The sequence below is a fragment of the Mustela putorius genome, unplaced genomic scaffold, assembly GCF_011764305.1.
Source record: "Mustela putorius furo isolate JIRA1106 unplaced genomic scaffold, ASM1176430v1.1 tig00000407_pilon_pilon_pilon, whole genome shotgun sequence".
Lineage (NCBI taxonomy): Eukaryota > Metazoa > Chordata > Mammalia > Carnivora > Mustelidae > Mustela > Mustela putorius.
In genome coordinates this window covers 20,909,068-20,926,532 of record NW_025421373.1, presented here as the reverse complement: position 1 = coordinate 20,926,532, position 17,465 = coordinate 20,909,068, and the positions used below count along the sequence as shown (strand labels likewise).

At 42.7% G+C, this 17,465-nt stretch overlaps 1 protein-coding gene across 3 annotated transcripts in view; it reads right to left on the bottom strand.

Annotated features, from left to right (window-relative positions):
* The window catches only part of SNX18 (sorting nexin 18), a 37,811-nt gene extending 32,921 nt beyond the window's left edge, over nucleotides 1-4,890 (bottom strand). For 2 of the 3 annotated variants that reach the window (XM_045079548.1, XM_045079549.1), the window contains exon 1: nucleotides 3,080-4,890. In XM_045079548.1, coding sequence (XP_044935483.1) covers nucleotides 3,080-4,700 — 1,621 coding nt within the window. In that variant the 5' untranslated portion in view covers nucleotides 4,701-4,890. The remainder of the gene's footprint in view (nucleotides 1-3,079) is intronic. The other variant, XM_004737890.2, reaches the window with a different exon arrangement.
* Nucleotides 4,891-17,465: the final 12,575 nt, after the last annotated feature.

The window sequence follows — 17,465 nt, the reverse complement described above, 5'->3', positions numbered from 1 at the left end:
ACAGGACTGACAGTTGAACTACAGCAGAACCTTCTGCAGTGATGAAATGGACTCTTCTGCATCTGTTGTCCAATGTGGTAGCCACTAGCTACAAAGCACATGAAATATAGCTAATGTGATTGAGGAACTGAATTACATTATTTTATTTTAATTAACTTACATTCAAGTGGTCAGATGTGGCTCACAGATCCAGCATCGAAGAGCACAGGTTTAGAATACTGGAAAAGCTGACCACAGCAATCTCCCAGATCAGAAAAAAGCTCAGAGGAGACTAATGTTCCTATCCTTTCCCCCAGGAATTAAAGGGAAAAAAACTTAATGAGCTCCCCTTCTTAACTGTGTTAGTCATTAAAAAGCACTATCTAATCATTTCTGTCTCATCTGAATGTGGACCTAACATATGGTACAACACATAAAATGCAGAAGTACTGAAACTGCTTTCTCTCTTCCTGTAAACAATGAGAACTTAAGAGCTGAAATAATTATTTTGAATTTTTACATTTCTCCCTAAGTTGAAATATAAACTTTAAACCAAATACTTACACAAAAGATAGCTTAAGATTCTTATAGATTTTTTTATCATTTTTTTCATTTTGCTTTCCTCTCAAGTCATGGTAAAAATCTTTCATATGATTACACTTTGAGACCTTAGAGGAAAAAAACAACCTGTCAACAAAATCCCCAAGTGCTCAGACAAAAAAAGATTCATTCCAATAGCAACTGTGTAGTTAAGTCGGGGTGGGAGGGGGAAGCTGCTCTTTACAACCACAAGTTCTGAATACTCAGAACATGTTCAAAAAGCTTTAGCTTAACTTATGAGATCTGTTCCATCTGTAGTCCTAAAAATCGCCAACACTAGCATCCTTGATAATAACTGGTTGCAGGCAAATCCTTTCAGTCTTATGCACTGCACACTATAGCTTTAAAATGGCAAGTACATTCTAAACACATGTCATCTAGGGACACACACTCCCTGTACATTATACACTAAGGCTACAGCAGAAAAAAACTATACTTAACATCAACTGATTTTCTTTTTGAACTTCCTAAAGATTTTGTTTAGTGCCCCTGAATCTGTTTAAACAACATAAAATGATACAGGCTTTAATGAAGTTTTCCAAATCCCAAGAACTAGAAAACGATTTTAGTTCTAGGATTTAAAAAATAGTAATAATAAGCAAACTACACAGTTTATAAACTATAAAATCTACTGCTTTAACTCAAAATCGACCTTAGAACAAACACCATACCTTTTCTAATCCATAGTTCCAAAAGCAGGACACTTGACAAGGCTGTGTGTGGTCTAAGTGACAGTGAAGTCAGTGAATGAACAGAAGCAGCCCAGTAGCAGCCAGTCACCTGAGTCTGCCTGCAGATGTCTGTACCTGTCTCCACCCTTTCAACTATTTACCAACTATTTGCATAAACTCACAAAATATGTAAAAAGGCAGCATGGGCCCAGGCTGATACAACACAATGGTATTTAAATATAAGGTCTTGTATTAAAGGCTCAAAGAGTCAGTCCCACCCACCAGCACCAGCCAAAAAAGTCAAGGAGTCACAGCAATTTACACACAAAAAGTCAGGAGGGATGCAGCTGCAGGTTCAGTACCCTTGCTCAAACATCGAATTCCATCTCAGGCTGCATTTACAAAATGTAAATTGCCAAGAAAGTTACTACTTTCTACTAAAATTAGTACGGCAGATGATTCAGGATGCTGCATTGTAGCCCTGCTTTGGAAGGACCCCCCCCCCCAATTGGTAATACCAGTCCAACACCTGGAAGTGGGAGGAGAACAGCAGAGAGAAAGAAAGCAAAACTGCTGTCTCCAAAAGTGGAAAGGGCTAACGTGTGGATGAAGAATAGACTTACTTTGTGTGGTTCCAGCGAAGAGAAAGACAAACAAGAGAGGCAAATTTTAGTTCAGTGCAAGGAAGAATGTATCAAAGATCAGGGTTGTTCATAATTGGACTGGCCCACCTAGAAAGGCAGTGAGCACCTCCTTACTGAAAGCCAAACTCTGGATCACAAACCTCTCTGTGATCCAAAGAGGTTTCCACCATCAGGGGAAGTTAGACTAAGTAACTCCCTCCCTCCTCGCACACCCACACTGAACAGGACATTCACAGGCAAGACCACCTCCCTAACTCCAACTCCTCCCACTTCTCTCACTCCAGGCTTTACTGCTCTAATTCATTTTCTAAGAGGGGGGAAAAAAAAAAGCAAAAAAACTTTTGCTTTAACAAAAGTTAGAGACACTAACAGCTACTAATGAAACAAGCTCTGACAGTTGGGCAGCTCACTCACTGGAATACAGAAGCACCGCCCTCAGACATGATATTCACATTCTGTGCATTCTTTGTAGTTTCCCACATCATTTTTTAAAATAATATTCTTTAAATTTAGTTAACAGACTCTACACTCAAAATGACTGAACTTAAAGGGATTAATTTTCTTCAAACTTCCTGTAGTGAGAGTGAGCCACTCACTTAATTCTACAAAGGCTGCAAGCAAGAAGCCTACACAGGACATTTTTAAACTGCCCCGGCTAGAACCTCAGACAAGGGATTCTAATTTCTCCATCAAGCCAGGGACTGAGAGGTGTGGAAGGCAGAAATAGGACTTACCCTACCTTGCAGATACCCGACCTTTATTCGCAGATATCCCGCCTTCCCCATTATTTCCTGAAGCCCTTCACTAAGTCACCCCACAGTGTTCAAATGGATGCCTAACAGAGTTTGGGTCCTCTTCTAATTCTACCCTAGGCACAAGATTACAGATCCCAGAAGCTCATTACCCAACTATTCAAACTCTAAAATGATAGCACCGTCCTAAGAAGTACTCTCAGAACTTTCTCTGAAGAGTAACCCACTCCCTGTCTGGAAATACTTTAAGGAGGCAGCTACCTGCCCACCATCCATCATACACTCCGAAAAAGAGGCCAGCTGTCCACATCCCTATTTGATTCCCAACCTGCAGGACAACAGTCTGAAACATATTAGGGTATCTCTGTCCAAATCATCCCTTTCAGCCTCAACAACATATTCCAGACCATCTGCTCTAATGGCCAGGCTTTACCTTTCTGAACGTGAATGATGTCGGGGAAGTTGGCCAGGTGCCCCTGATACAGCGCTAACAGGTCCATGACCGGGTCCAGGTCCTGCCTGGGCTGCTCGGCAAAGAGCTCGCCGATGGCGTCGTAGGCATCTCCGGTGAAGGCGATGGCCTGGTTCAGGCCGGCGGAGAAGGCCTGCTGGTCCAGCTCGAAGGCCTGGCTGAGGCCGCGGAAGGACTGGCCCACCTTCTGATACTCCTTCTTGAAGCCTGTCACCTGCTTGCGCGCGAACTCGTTGGCCGTGTGGTTGAGCTGCAGCGCGCTGTCGTCCATCTTCTTGGTGAAGCACTTGAAGCCGTCAATCTTGCTCTCCACCTCCTGCAGGTCGAGGGCGGCGGCGGGGGGCGTGCTCAGAGTTAGGAAGAAGTTGGCGCCCACCATCTCGTCTTTCTCGGCCTTCCGCTTGCCCTGTTTCCAGGCCTTCTCGTCCGTGCTGCTGGGACAGGTCAGAAAGTGCTGGAAAACGTCGCACTGCGCCAGCACGGGGTGGCTGGCCATGTGGTTCATCCACCAGATCAGGCCCTTCCTGCGCTTGGAGATGAAGTCCTCCTCGAAGCGGCCGGTGGCCTGCTTCTCGGGCAGGTGCGGCACCGAGATGACGGGGAACTTCTCGGCCAGGCGCGCGTACAGCCAGTCGAAGTGCTTGTAGCGCCGGTGTACCGGCACCTGCGTGTGCGTGGGGACCAGTTTGTAGGAAATGTAGCTCTTCATGCCCTTGAACTTGGTCTGTTTGGTGGGATCGTCGATGGTGCACTGGAAGGGGTAAGGGTTCTCCTGCCATTCGGGACCGTAGGGCCCCAGCACCACACACAGCTTGTCCCCATCCTTCACGAAGCCAGACGCTTCGCCCAGCACGAAGGCCTCGCCGCCTGACTTGACGAAGGTGGAGAAGCGGTTGAGGTTGCGGCTTACTGTGGCCGAGCTCTTGGCCCCCGACGGATGGTGCTGCGGGGGCGCCGAGCCGCCGCGGGACCCCAGCGACAGGTCGGAGCGCGTGGACAGAAGGTAGCGGCTGGCCGCGCCGCCCGCGGACGATGAGCCGTCGAGGTCTGGGTACGCGCTGCTGCCCAGCGCGCCCGGCTCGTCGGCCACCGTGGAGCTGTCGTCCCACTCGTCGTCCCAGTCATCGTCGCTGCCCTGGCTGGCCTGGTAGCCACCGCCGTAGAGCTGCTGAGGCGACGGCTGCAGGGCGCCCCCGCCGTACGGGTAGCCCGCGGCCGGCGGCTGGAAGGTGCTCGGCGGAGGCGCCTGCTGCGGTTGCAGCAGCGGCTGGAAGGCGTCGGGCGGCGGCTTGAAGGAGGCGGGTGGCGCGGCGGGCAGGGGATCGAAGCCGCCAGGCGGGACGTTGGCGTAGCGAGCCGGGGCTCCCGGGCCGCCGTCGCCCGCCGGGCCGGGCTCCGGGGCGCGGATCACCTGCACGTACGAGGCCGGGAAGAGGCCACGGTCGCCGCGGCTGTTGACCCCCTCGAGCCAGCCCTCGATGTCCTGTTCGCTGCACAGGCTCAGCACCTCGTGCTCCCGCAGCGAGATCTCACCCGGGTTCTCCGACCTAAAGTCGTACAGTGCCCGGGCGCGCAGCGCCATGGTCCCGGGGCCTCGGCGGGCGGCCCCCGACTCCCTACGCCGCGAGCCCGGGGCCCGCCCGAAGGGTCCGCGGTGTCGCCCACGTCCCGGCGCGCGGAACGGAGCCCAAAAGACAGCGCGCAGCCCCGCGCCCCGGCCCGTCGGTCGCGCCCTCCGCGCAGCTCAGCTCGCAGCGCCGACTGCCTCGCTGGGCCGCCGCCGCCGCCGCCGCAGCCGGCTGGGGGCGGGGCCCGCGGCCTCCCGCGTACCCAGCTGCGCTAATCCACGGCCGAGAGCCGCGCGCCAGGCGAAAGCAAGCGATGGCCGAGCCGCCGCATCCGTCCGCAGGGCCCACTCCGCGGCCGCCACTGCCCCCTCCAGGCCGGCGCCGCGCCATCAGGCGCCCGGTGAAGGTTTCCACTCAGAAGCCTTGGGTGGGAAATTGGGCTCTTAGATGACAAAAACGTGTCCTAGAAAGTAAATTAATAGTCGCATTCCTGACAAACGTTCCTACTCTGAGCGCTCAGTGAGTGCTTCTAGAATAATTTAGCCACACAACTCACGACGGATTTTCAGCGGCGATTAGCGACCGCACCAAGAAGAAAAACAAGATGCCTGTGCCCGGCGCTGTCCGCGCCTTTCCATCTTCCGCCCGCTGGAACCTTCTGGCAAGAAGGGGAGGAGGAGGACTCGAGCAAAGTAAGGAAGGTGTTGTGCTTGACAAATTAAGAGGCTAAGGGTGGTAGAGACGGTGGGAGGAGGTGTCGGTGTCGGAGAGTTTACAGTAATGTAAGTGGGCACGGGGGGGCTGGCATTCTGAGTGTGTCCCTTCACCTCCCCGAGACCAGGTAGCGCAGGGGACGAGAGAGAGCTTTCAGTTCGGAGTCAGGCTGTTGGGTCCGAGTCTGCCTTCTGACACCACCTAGGTTATGACCTTGAGCAAGTCACCTGTACCTCCCTCCTGGGGTGGTTGTGGGATTCGATAATCATGTAGTCCCTAATTTACAGATGAGGAAAATGAAAGGGAGAGGTGAATACGCGGCAGATACTCTACAATGGGGAGTACAGTTCAGGTGTTTGCTGCCACTCGTGCTCACGTTACTGTTATTTGGGAAGGCAAAAACCCTGTCCTCCTTCGTAAGCAGAATAGGGATCCTAAAATCACAGTCCCAGAGCATATGCACCGGAAGGGCCCCCCGTGTTCACACCTGACTCCTAATCTGAAATCAGTGACCATCTCTCTCCATTCATCTTTGTCTCACTCAATTTATATTATCTTTAAGATAAGTCGATTTTTAAAAATCACTTCCTGAATTATTAATCAACTCCAATCTCCAAAGTCGCCTTGTTTCACATCTTCTTTTCTTTCTCTGTGTAATTTGCCCGAAGCGTTTTCTTCTCATAATTATTAAGTCTAACCTAATTATTCCTTTGAAGACACCTCTAATTGGGATTCACAATTCATATGCCATTAATTTCAGCCTGTCCTATGACCCTTTTCAGGCAAATCTGGGAAACAGGCCAGAAGAGTTTACAATTATTCTAAGGAAGGGCTGTGGTATTCTAAGCGTCTTGCACAAAACCACCAACCTAGTATACCAGAATTACTCCTACAGTATTTATCGCTAATACAAAAACCTTAATTCAACTCTGTAAGCAAATTCTGAATTACAGCATTTTTAGCTAAAAATTCTGGGTTACGATCCTTCTTAACAGTAAGCAACAGAGGTCACTGAATTTCAATGTCAACAGCTTATGTAGTCGGAAACATGAAGTCAACATTTATGAAACACTGAAAACATAATTGATTTTATTTATTGTTTCATATATATGTATATATATTATTTATTAATTATGAGAAGCTAATCTAGAATATTTAGGATAAATGCTTTGAATTTCACCCTTACTATTCATCTGGTAGCTACTTTTTTAGATTAAAGAGTTAATTAAGTAACAAGAAACGTGCAATGCTTCAGGTTTTGAAACAGAGAGACTGAAAATCTATTCCAGGTATGAAAATTCCAGGAATTTGAGGTGATATCTTTTACAGCCAGGTTGGGCTGCTCCTTAGAAACGGTGGTTGAGGAGTTACTGGATGTCAGAGGTTGTTTGCAGTACTAATGCCCATGCAAGTGTTCAGTTTGTAGGAGTCTGATGGGAGGCCAGTCATCAGGTTTGGTGAAGGACAGGGACAGGCTGTCGATGGTGCCTGGCTGTGTGGCACCTGAGTGGCTGGAAATGCCCCTTAGGGTCTTAGATATTTTTTTAAATGTGCTAAAGTATTAGAAATTTGTAACTGTTCGCTCAGGGACATAAAGAGTAACGTGTTTTTAAAAGATTTCTCTAGTGGGGCGCCTGGGTGGCTTAGTTGTAAAGCAGCTACCTTCAACTCAGGTCATGATACCAGAGTCATGGGATGGAGCCCCGTGTCCGGCTCCCTGCTCAGCAGGAAGCCTGCTTCTCCCTCTTCCTACCCCACTCCTCCTACTTGTGTTCCCTCTCTCACTGTCAAATAAATAAAATCTAAAAAAAAAAAAGATTTCTCTAGAAAACGGAGCATATTATTCATAAGTTACATAATCGTTATAACCATCAACTATTTCTATTTCATTACATCTTCATAAAAACACGTCATTAGGGGACACTAAATGGCTCTACACACCCATATTTTCACACTTCTTCCTTTGGCCTGAGCGGCTTTATGTGGCCTGGCCCCTGCCTCTCTTTCCATTCCTTTCTTCCACTAGAGTGAAACCACAGTGGTTTCTTTGCTATTTCTGGAACAAGCCAAGCATATTTGTGCCTTGGATTTTTTTAATAGATTTTATTTTTTTAGAGAAGTTTTAGGTTCATGGCAAAATTGAGCAGAAGGTACAAGAGATTTTCCATATACCCATTTCATCCATGTGCATAGTCTCCTCCCTACCATCAACATTTCCAGTCAGAGTGATGCATTGGTTACTGTTACTTAACCTGCACTAGCACATAGTTATTGCTCAAAGTCCGTAATTGATATAAGGATTCTTAGTGTTGTACCTTCTATAGATTTGGACAAATGAATAATGACATGTATCTGCATCTATCATTGTAATATCATACAGATTAGTTTCACTACCCTAAAAATCATCTGTTTTCTGCCTATTCATCTCTTCTTCCCTCCTAACCCCTGGCAAACACTGATCTTTTCTACTGTCTCCATAGTTTTGCCTCTTCCAGAGTGTCGTACAGTTGGAATCATACAGTATGTAGCCTTTAACCTTCCTCCATGTCTCTTTATAGCTTGATAACTCATTTCTTCTCATCCATAACAATATTCTGTTGTCTGTATGGGTCACAATTTATTTATTACTTACCTACCTGAATGATATCTCGGTTGCTTCTAGATTTTGGCAACTATGAATAAAGCTGCTATAAACATCCCTCTGCAGGTTTTTGTCTGGATGTAAGTTTTAAACTCCTTTGGGTAAATGCCAAGGAGTAGGATTACTGGATTGTATGGTGAGGGTATATTTAGTTTTGTAAGAAACTGCCAACTTCCAAAACAACTCTACCACTTTACATTACCACCAGCATGAATGAGAATTCCTGTTACTCCACATCCTTGTTAGCATTTGGTATTGTCAGTGTTCTGGGTTTTGGCCATTCTGGAAAGTGTGTAGTGGTATCTTATTGTTTTAATCTGCATTTCCCTGATGACATATGATGTAGAGCATTTTTTAATGTGCTGATTTGCTATCTATATATCTTCTGCAGAGAGGTAGTCTGTTAAGATCTTTGGCCCATAAGGGTTGTTACCTTATTGTTGAGTGTTTAAGAATTTTTCTGTATATTGGAAATAAATCTTTTATCACATGTATCTTTTGCAAATATTGCTCTCAGTCTGTGACTTGTCTTCTCATACTCTTGGCATTGTCTTTCCCGAAGCAGAAGTTTTTAATTTTAATGAAGTCCAGCTTATCAATTATTTCTTTCATGGATCCCGCCTTTGGAGTTATGTCTAAAAAGTCATTGCCATGCCCAAAGTCTTCTGGATTTTCTCTTATGTTATCTTCTATGAGTTTTATAATCTGCATTCCACATTGAGGTCTCTGATCCATTTTAATTTATTTTTGTGGGAGGTGTAAGGTCTGTGTCTAGGTTTATTTCTTTTTCCATGCAGATGTCCAGCTGCTCTGGCACCAGTTGTCAAAAAGACTATCTGTGCCTCTTTGTGTTGTCTTTGCTCCTTTGCCAAAGATCAGTTGACTATATTTATATAAAACTGTTTCTGAGCTCTCTATTCTGTCCCATTGATCTGTCTGTCTATTCTTTGACCAATACCACACTGTCTGCTTACTGCAGGCCTAGAGGAAGACTTAAAGTAGTGTCAGTCCTCTTTGTTCTTCTACTTTAGTATTGTCTTGGCGATTCAGTCTTCTGCCTCTACATGTAGACTCTATAAAGAGTGTTGATCTAGAAGATAAAGCTGGGATTTTTTAAAGTTTTTAAAAATATTTTATTTATTTGTCAGAGAGAGAGAGAGAGAGAGAGAACACAAACAGTGAGATTGGCAGGCAGAGGGAGAAGCAGGCTCCCTGCTGAGCAAGGCACCCATTGCAGGACTCAGTCCCAGGACCCTGGGGTCACGACCTGAGCCAAAGGCAATTGCTTAACCAGCTGAGCCACCCAGGCATCTCAATGCTGAGATTTTGATTAGGATTACATGGAATCTACAGATCAAGTTGGAAAGAGCTGACATCTTGAGTATTCCTATCCAAGAACATGGAATATCCTTTTACTTAGTTACTTAATTTCTTTCAACAGAGTTTTATTTCTCCTCATAGAGATCTTGTACATATGTTGTCGGATTTATACCTAAGTATTTCATTTCCAGAGGGTGCTAAGGTACATGGAATCGTGTTTTCAATTTCAATTCCACTTGTTCACTGTTAGTATGTGTAGGAAAACAATTGAATTTTGCATAGTAACTGTGCATCCTACTATCTTGCTATAATCACTTTTGAGCTCTAGGGGTGGGGAGAAGGGTTTAATTGATTCTCTTGGGTTTTTACATAGACAATCATGTCATCTGCAAACAAAGATGGTTTTATTTCCTCCTAATCTGTATACCTTTTATTTCATGGTCTTCTTCATTGCATTAGCTAGGACTTCCATTATGATGTTGAAAAACATTGGTGAGGAAGACTTCTTTGCCTTATTCCTGATCTTAGTGAGAATGCTTCAGGCTTTTTACCACTAAGTGCAAAGTTAGGCATAAGGTCTTTTTGTAGATATTCTTTATCAAGTTGAGGAAGTTCCCGTCTATTCTTAGTTTACTGAAAGTTTTTATCATGAATGGGTCTTGGGTTTTATCAAATGATTTTTCTGCTTCTATTGAAATGATCATATGATTTTTCTTCTTTGACTTATTGATATGATAGGTTATATTAATTGATTTTCAAATGTTGACCCAGCCTGGCATACCTACATGATCCCACTAGGCCACAGTATATAATTTGTTTTATGTGCTGTTGGATTTGATTTGATAATATTTTGTTGTATTTATGCTCATGAGAAATATTCATCTTTAGTTTTCTTGTGACATCTGTTTGGTTTGGGTATTAGAGTGATGCTGGCCTCATAGAATGAGTTAGGAAGTATTTCCTCTGCATCTATCTTCTGAAAGAGATTGTAGGGAATTTATATAATTTCTTCCTTAAATGTTTGGTGGAATTCACCAGTGAACCTGTAAGGGCCTATTCAGCCAGAGCGGCCCCACCCTGGTTGAACTGCCATTTTGTTGTAAAACTTAAATTGATCTTGCCCCCCCATCCCAGGGGAACTTACTTAAAAACAAGTCCAGGAAACCAGTCCCACGTAACAAAGTCCAAGTACAAGGGCGGGTCAGGCCAGGTGGAGGTATTCAATCAGTGGGGGCGCACACTGTCTCCTAGCTACCAAGGAGTATGCGCCCTGCCCTTTGGGAGCCTTTTGGCACCAATCCTAACCAAGGTGTGATAGACTGGTTCAAATGTCTACTAGGGTAAGTAATTCAGTTGGTCACCTAGCATCACTGTGGAGTTTCCTGTGTGTTTTACAATCTCATTGGCCACCTGTGTGTGGCCAGGCCCAACCACATGGCCTTTGCTCTATAAAAGTTAGTCTGTGAGGCAGGGAGGGGTCACCCTCTCTGTAGGGGCAGCCCCGACCAGTGTGTTTGACGGTCAGTCTGATTCCTGATGCGTGGCGCGAAATAAGGCTTTGCTTGACCTTCACTTTGTATCAGTCTCGCTCCTTTAATCACAGACCCATTATTGGGGTACCCAATTTTGGGGGACCCAGCAAACCCACCTGGGTCCAGTACTGTTTGTTTTGGAAGGTTTTTCATTATATTGGGCCTATGCAGTTGTCTATTTCTTCTTATGTGAATTTTGGCATATTGTGTCTTTTAAAGAATTCGTCCATTGCGAGTAGGCTATCACATTTGTAGGCACAGAGTCCTTCGTCGTATGCATTACTCTTTTAATGTCCTTGAGATCTGTAGTTCTATTTCCTCTTTAATGATAGTAGTAATTTGCGTTCTGTTTCTTAGCCTGGCTAGAGGCTTATTGATCTTTTCAAAGAAACAGCTTTCGATTTCATTGGTTCTGTTGATTTTCTGTTTTCAATTTCATTGATTTGTGCTCTATTTTTTTATTATTTCTTTTCTTCTGTTTACTTTTTATTTAATTTGCTCTTCTGTTTTAGTTTCTGAAGGTGGAAGCTTTGATAATTGAGTTTAGATTTTTCTGCTTTTCTAATATATGCACTCACAGCTATACATTTCCCTTTGACCCTTCTCGCTGCATCCTACCTCTCACATTTTGTTACATTGTCTTTCCACTTTCATGTAGTCAAAAATATTTAATTTCTCTTGAGATTGCTTCTTTGATCCATGTGTTATTTAGAAGTATGTTGTTTAATCTCCATGTATTTGGGTATTTTCTAGCTATTTTTCTGTTACTGATTTTTAGTTTAGTTTCACTGTAGTTTGAGAGGAGACATTATATGATATCTATTCTTTTAAATCTGTTAAGGGGTGTTTTATGGCCCAAAGTATGGTCAATTTTGGTGAATGTTCTATATGAGTTTGAGAAAAATCTTTATTCTGCTGTTGTTGGATGAAGTTAGTCTATACCTTTCTATTAAATAAAGCTAATTGAGGGTGTTGTTGAGTTCAGCTCTATTCTTACTGATTTTCTGCTTGCTGGATCTGTCCATTTCTTTTCTTTCTTTTTCTTTCCCTTTTTTTTTTTTTCTTTTTTGAGATTTTATTTATTTGAGAGAGAGGGAGAGAGTGAGTGAGCACAAGTAAGAGGAGAGGCAGAGGGAGAAGCCAACTCCTCACTGAGCAGGGAGCCCCATGCGAGGCTCAATCCTGGGACTCCAGGATCATGACATAAACAGAAGGCAGACATTCAACCAAGTGAGCCACCTAGGCGCCCTTGGATTGTCCATTTCTTATAGAGAGGTGTTGAAATTTCCAACTATAATAGTAGATTCATCTATTTCTCTTTGAAGTCTTGTCAGTTTTTGCCTCATGTATTTTGCCACTGTGTTGTTTGTGCATACATGTTACAAATTATGTCTTCTTGGGGGAATTGACCTCTTTATCATTGTGTAATGTCCTTCTCTATCCCTGATAACTTTCCTTATTTTGAAATCTGCTCTGTCCAAAATTATTATAGCTACTCCTGCTTTCTTCTGATTAGTGTTAACATGATATATGTTTCTTCATCCATTTACTTTTAATCTGTATGTCTTTATATTTCAAGTGGATTTTTTTATAGACAACATATAATTGGGTCTTGATCTTCAATCCATTCCGACAATCTTTGTCTTAAAACTGGTACATTTAGACCATTACATTCAAAGTGATTATTGATTGAATTGGGTTAATATCTACCATATTTGTTACTGCTTTCAAGTTGTTGCCCTTGCTCTTTGTTTCCATTTTTGTCTTCTACTCTTTTCCTGCCATTTGTGGCTTTAAGTGAACATTTAATGATTCCATTTTTTTCTCTTTCCTTACATATCAATTATACTTCTTTTTTAGTAGCTCCCCTAGAGTTTGCAGTATGCATTTACAACTAATCCAAACCTGCTTTCAAATAACACTATAGGGGAGGTGAACCATGAGAGACGATGGACTCTGAAAAACAATCTGAGGGGTTTGAAGTGGCGGGGGGTGGGAGGTTGGGGAAACCAGGTGGTGGGTATTAGAGAGGGCATGGATTGCATGGAGCACTGGGGGTGGTGCAAAAACAATGAATTCTGTTATGCTGAAAATAAATTAAAAAAAAAAAAAAACACTATACTATTTCATGGGTAGTGTGAATAGCAATATAACAACAAAATAATACTAATTCCCTCCTGTTCCTTGTTTTACTGATATCACCCATTTCACATATCTATAAGCACACATAAATGTGTATGTAGTCAAATAAAGCATTGCTATTATTTTTTTGAACAGTTATCTATTAGATCAATTAAGAAAAAGGAGAGATTTTATTCTACCTTTCCTTCTTCCTTCTCCAATATTCTTTTTTTCTTTATGTAGATTGGAGTTTCTAATCTATACCATATTCCTTCTCCCTGAAGAACTTCTAACATTTCTTGCAAAGCAGGTCTACTACCAATAAATTCTTCCCATTTTTGTTTGTCTGAGAAGTCTTAATTTCTCAGGCTTTGGAATTCCAACATCCCTGACATATAAGAACCTGGTTGTGATACTTGCTCTCTCCCTCTCTATTTAAACTGTGGGGTGTTTTGTTTTGTTTTGTGGGTTTTTGTTTGTTTGTTTTGCCTTTTAGTATGTCTTGTAATATTTTCTTCACAGCCAGGCATGTTGTACTAGGTAAAAGGAACTTTTGTAAATAGGCCTTTTGTTATGTGTGGTAAGGTACAGTGGGGAAGAGAAGTATTTTATGATGATGATTAGGCTCCAGTCTTATAGTGAGCCTCTGCCTCAGGACTGTGAACTTCACATGTGCTTCTCAGTTTTTTCCCTGCCCATAAGTAGCACAGAATGGCTACAGTGAGCTAGAATTGGGTATTCCCTTTCCTCCATGTCAGTTGGGCCCCAATAAAACTCCAGCACGCTAGGCTCGGGTTAAATAGTTTCTCCTGAGGTCAGACCTTGTTAAAAGAACAGAATGTTCTAGCATATTTAAAAATGGTTTCTTTTCTCCTTCCCCTGCCAGAAGCACTAGAAGATTTTTCTCCAGTATTCACTGTGAAGACCTGGTAGAGATCCAGGGGTGAAACTCACAAAAGTGTAGGGATGCTCTAATTACTGGGTTTCCCAAAAGTTTTTAACTCTGAGTTGTCCACACTGATCCTCAAGCAACTCACCAATTGCAGTTCAGGTTTTCCTACCATAGCACTATTTCCTACAGAGATTTGTGCTCTGATAAATTGGGATTCTCTGTATTCATCTGTCATTCTCTCCATTATGGATTTAGTGGTTTGCCCTGTGACTTCACATCTCTTATGGATCTAAGAAGATTTTATTTTTTCAGTTTACTTAGCTTTTTACTTCTCCTTAGAATGGAGTAGCAACTTACAAGCTCCTTACATGTCAGACCAGAAACCACAACTTGCCTCAGGTTTTGTCTTTGCTGGTTTTTTGCTTGTTTGTTTTGTTTTGTTTTGTTTTGTTTTGTTTCTATCTGGAATCTTCTTCCCCCTGAGATCCACCATGCTGTATCTCCACTTCATTCACAATCACCGTGGCTCCTCTATCCCTCTTTTCTTCCTCTGCCTTAGAGAACCCCGAAGTAAGATGGAGAGGGCCTGGGTCCTGGGGTCCCCAGCCCTCATCAGACTTTATGAAAAGAGAAACCTTTGTTAGTTAACACACTGAGATTGCATGATTTGTTTATTGATGCAGCTGGCTTTAATTATCTTAAGTAATACTCTCTCCTTCCTTTGCACCACCCCTCACCATCATCCAGTGCTTCTTTTTGTAGCACTGATTACCTACCATAAACACATATATGTATTAATTGTCTCCTTTGTATATATTAATTTGTCTCCTTTCCAGAGCAGGAAGTTTGTTCCGGGCACTGAGGATACAGAAATGAACAAAACAGTCGTGGTAGGCAACTAACAAATATTTGTTCAGTGAATTTCCTCCCTGGAGTCAGCTCTTCTCAGCAGCTCTTCATGTGTCTGGGTCTTTTTGCCTCTGCCCCTCTGTTTCCAGCTATAACAAAATGCTTCTAAGGGCAATTAAATGACACATCTCTTCAAATCAACATCCTTAAAGCTAACTCAACAATCCAGAACCGTACTCCAGATTTCCTGAGATTGCTGGAAATTCACCATTGGTTGATTTATATTTGTATTTGGCTGTTTGTATAGTATTATAAATTACACTATATTTATATTTACTTGAAAGCTCTTTGTAAAATATACCAAACATTACACAAATATATACATGGTATTTCATAAGAACTTTCACTTCTTAAAATCTTCTTTCCCGCTGTGCTTTCACCACAGCTCTTCCAGGGCCAGAGCAGATATTATCTCAACTGTCGCAAGGCAGGAAACCCTACCTCAGAGGGGTCTCTTATGACATCACATGGCTGAGGAGTAGGCCAGGGGCTACTTAGCTGTCCTGAGAACTTTCATTTTCTGAATCATAGATCTGCCCTATTCTGGCTCCATAAAACTGCTGTTATTGAAGAGTAATGACCACTTGCTGGAACCTTTGTACCTTAGAATTAATAGAAGGCCTGGATTCAAAGAAAGTGCTAGGTCTGGAAGGAAAGCTACTTACTGTACCTCTTTGTCTACTTGGTTTCACCAGGAGTGTAAGCTACATGAGGACAAGGATTATATCTGCTTTGTTCACTGCTGTATGCTCTGCATATTAGGTCAAATGAATATTTTTCAAATGAATGAATAAATGAATGAACAAATGAAGCTTTTTGAACCTGTTTCTCAGTCTGAAAAATGGGAATAAAAAACTCACTTCAGGGGGGTCATAGCAGGACTTAATGATGTAATAAGTTCAAATAGTGTTCATAAGTTCACACAACACTCAGAATGTAAAATTAATTTTAGTGTAATTTAAAATATAGTTGAATTATTAATTAAAATTAATTTCTCAAATTGTATAATTTGGTCATGAGGTGAGTGGAGAGCTCATTGACTTGGATGTATTTTCATATTTGGATTTTACGATGTGCATTTCTGCAGTATTATGTATAGCTGAGAATGTACCATAAGTCTTTAAAAAATTATCCACTGCTATTAAAGAAATCCCTCATTTTTCAAAACTGGACCTCTTTCACACATAACTCATTCCTACTCCAAAATCAAACCAAGGACCTGATCCAATATTCATTACCTGATAGCCCCTTTTATAAATTTTTCTCTTTCCTCAAATATGTGTTTCCTTAATTAACTCAGCTAGTAGCTGATGAGTGTGTTCTTATAGATACTTTTCTGTCCTCCTTTGGAATAGTGACCTGTTTTTCTTCCCATCATCAGTATATACACAATGTCATAGTTTATAAATCAGCTTTCCTTAATCTTTTATACCAGAAGTCACAAATTGCCAAGCCATGGCCTGAATCTGGCTGAGTTGTTTAGTTTGACAGGCATTTAAAATGTAGGGGACTTCTCATTCATTAAAAAATAGGGACTTTTTACTTCTTTTGGAAAAAAAAAAATCAGAAGATCTGGCTACACTGGGCCAGCACCTCTGCATAGCAATTATTAGCTTGTCCCCTTTACAGAGGGCTGTTACTGCTAATTTATCACAGTCCCCACTAATCTTTGGTGTCTTATAACCAAGACTACCTTCCATTTCAGGCCCTGTAGACCTAGACAGTTTGTCCCTCACACAGCTTTCAGGAAGAGAACAATCACCCGATCACCCTATGGCATCAGCACGGATAATTCAAATCTCTCTCTGCCACAGCTCTCTTCTGAGATCTACACTCATTTCTACATATATTCTGGACATTCTCCGCAGAATATCTGTCAGTCTGTCCTTCCTTCTTTGCTTGCTTCCTTCTGTCAAGAAAATAGGCACCAGAATGTAAAGAAGATACCTGCTTTATCCCTTATGTAGCTGGTGGGTGCAATTGGCATGCATGGGAACCATATGGTATGTGCTGTGGTTAAGGTGTATGCAGGAAGCTATGGAACTTAACAGACCAGGAAGGAAGTTGGGGAGTAGTCAGGGAAGGCTTTTGGAAGCAAATCGAAGCTAATTTGATTAACTCAGGCAAAAATGGGATGGGAGAGCGGTAGAGGATGACATTTTTTCCAAGAGCATTGATAGAAGCCAGAGACATTAAGGGCCCATTCTGCCTCCTTCGTTTATTATACCAATGTTTGAGTGTCTACTCTGTGCAGGCTATTCATAGAACTAGTGGTAACCAAGACTGAAATAGTCCCATGGAAATTAGAATCGAGAGGGGTCTGGGAAAACAAGTAGATGGAGGGTCATTCCCTGAGATGAGGCATACTAATGTCTAAGACAAGGAAATGATTGGAAGAGAAATAATATGTATATAATAGAACATTTGTCACACTAAGAACTTAACATAGCTTTGTAGAAGAGTATTGCTATCTACAAATTAGAGTTTGTAAGGGTAACACTATGAGCTAATCTAGCAATCTAACCTACATGGGCTAGGTACAGAGCAGAACTATTATTTAAACATGGGTGGGTGCTTCAATATGAGATATAAATAACATTTTAAGTAAAAGTCATCAATTCAAATGCCTGCCTGGTACAGGCAAGTCACA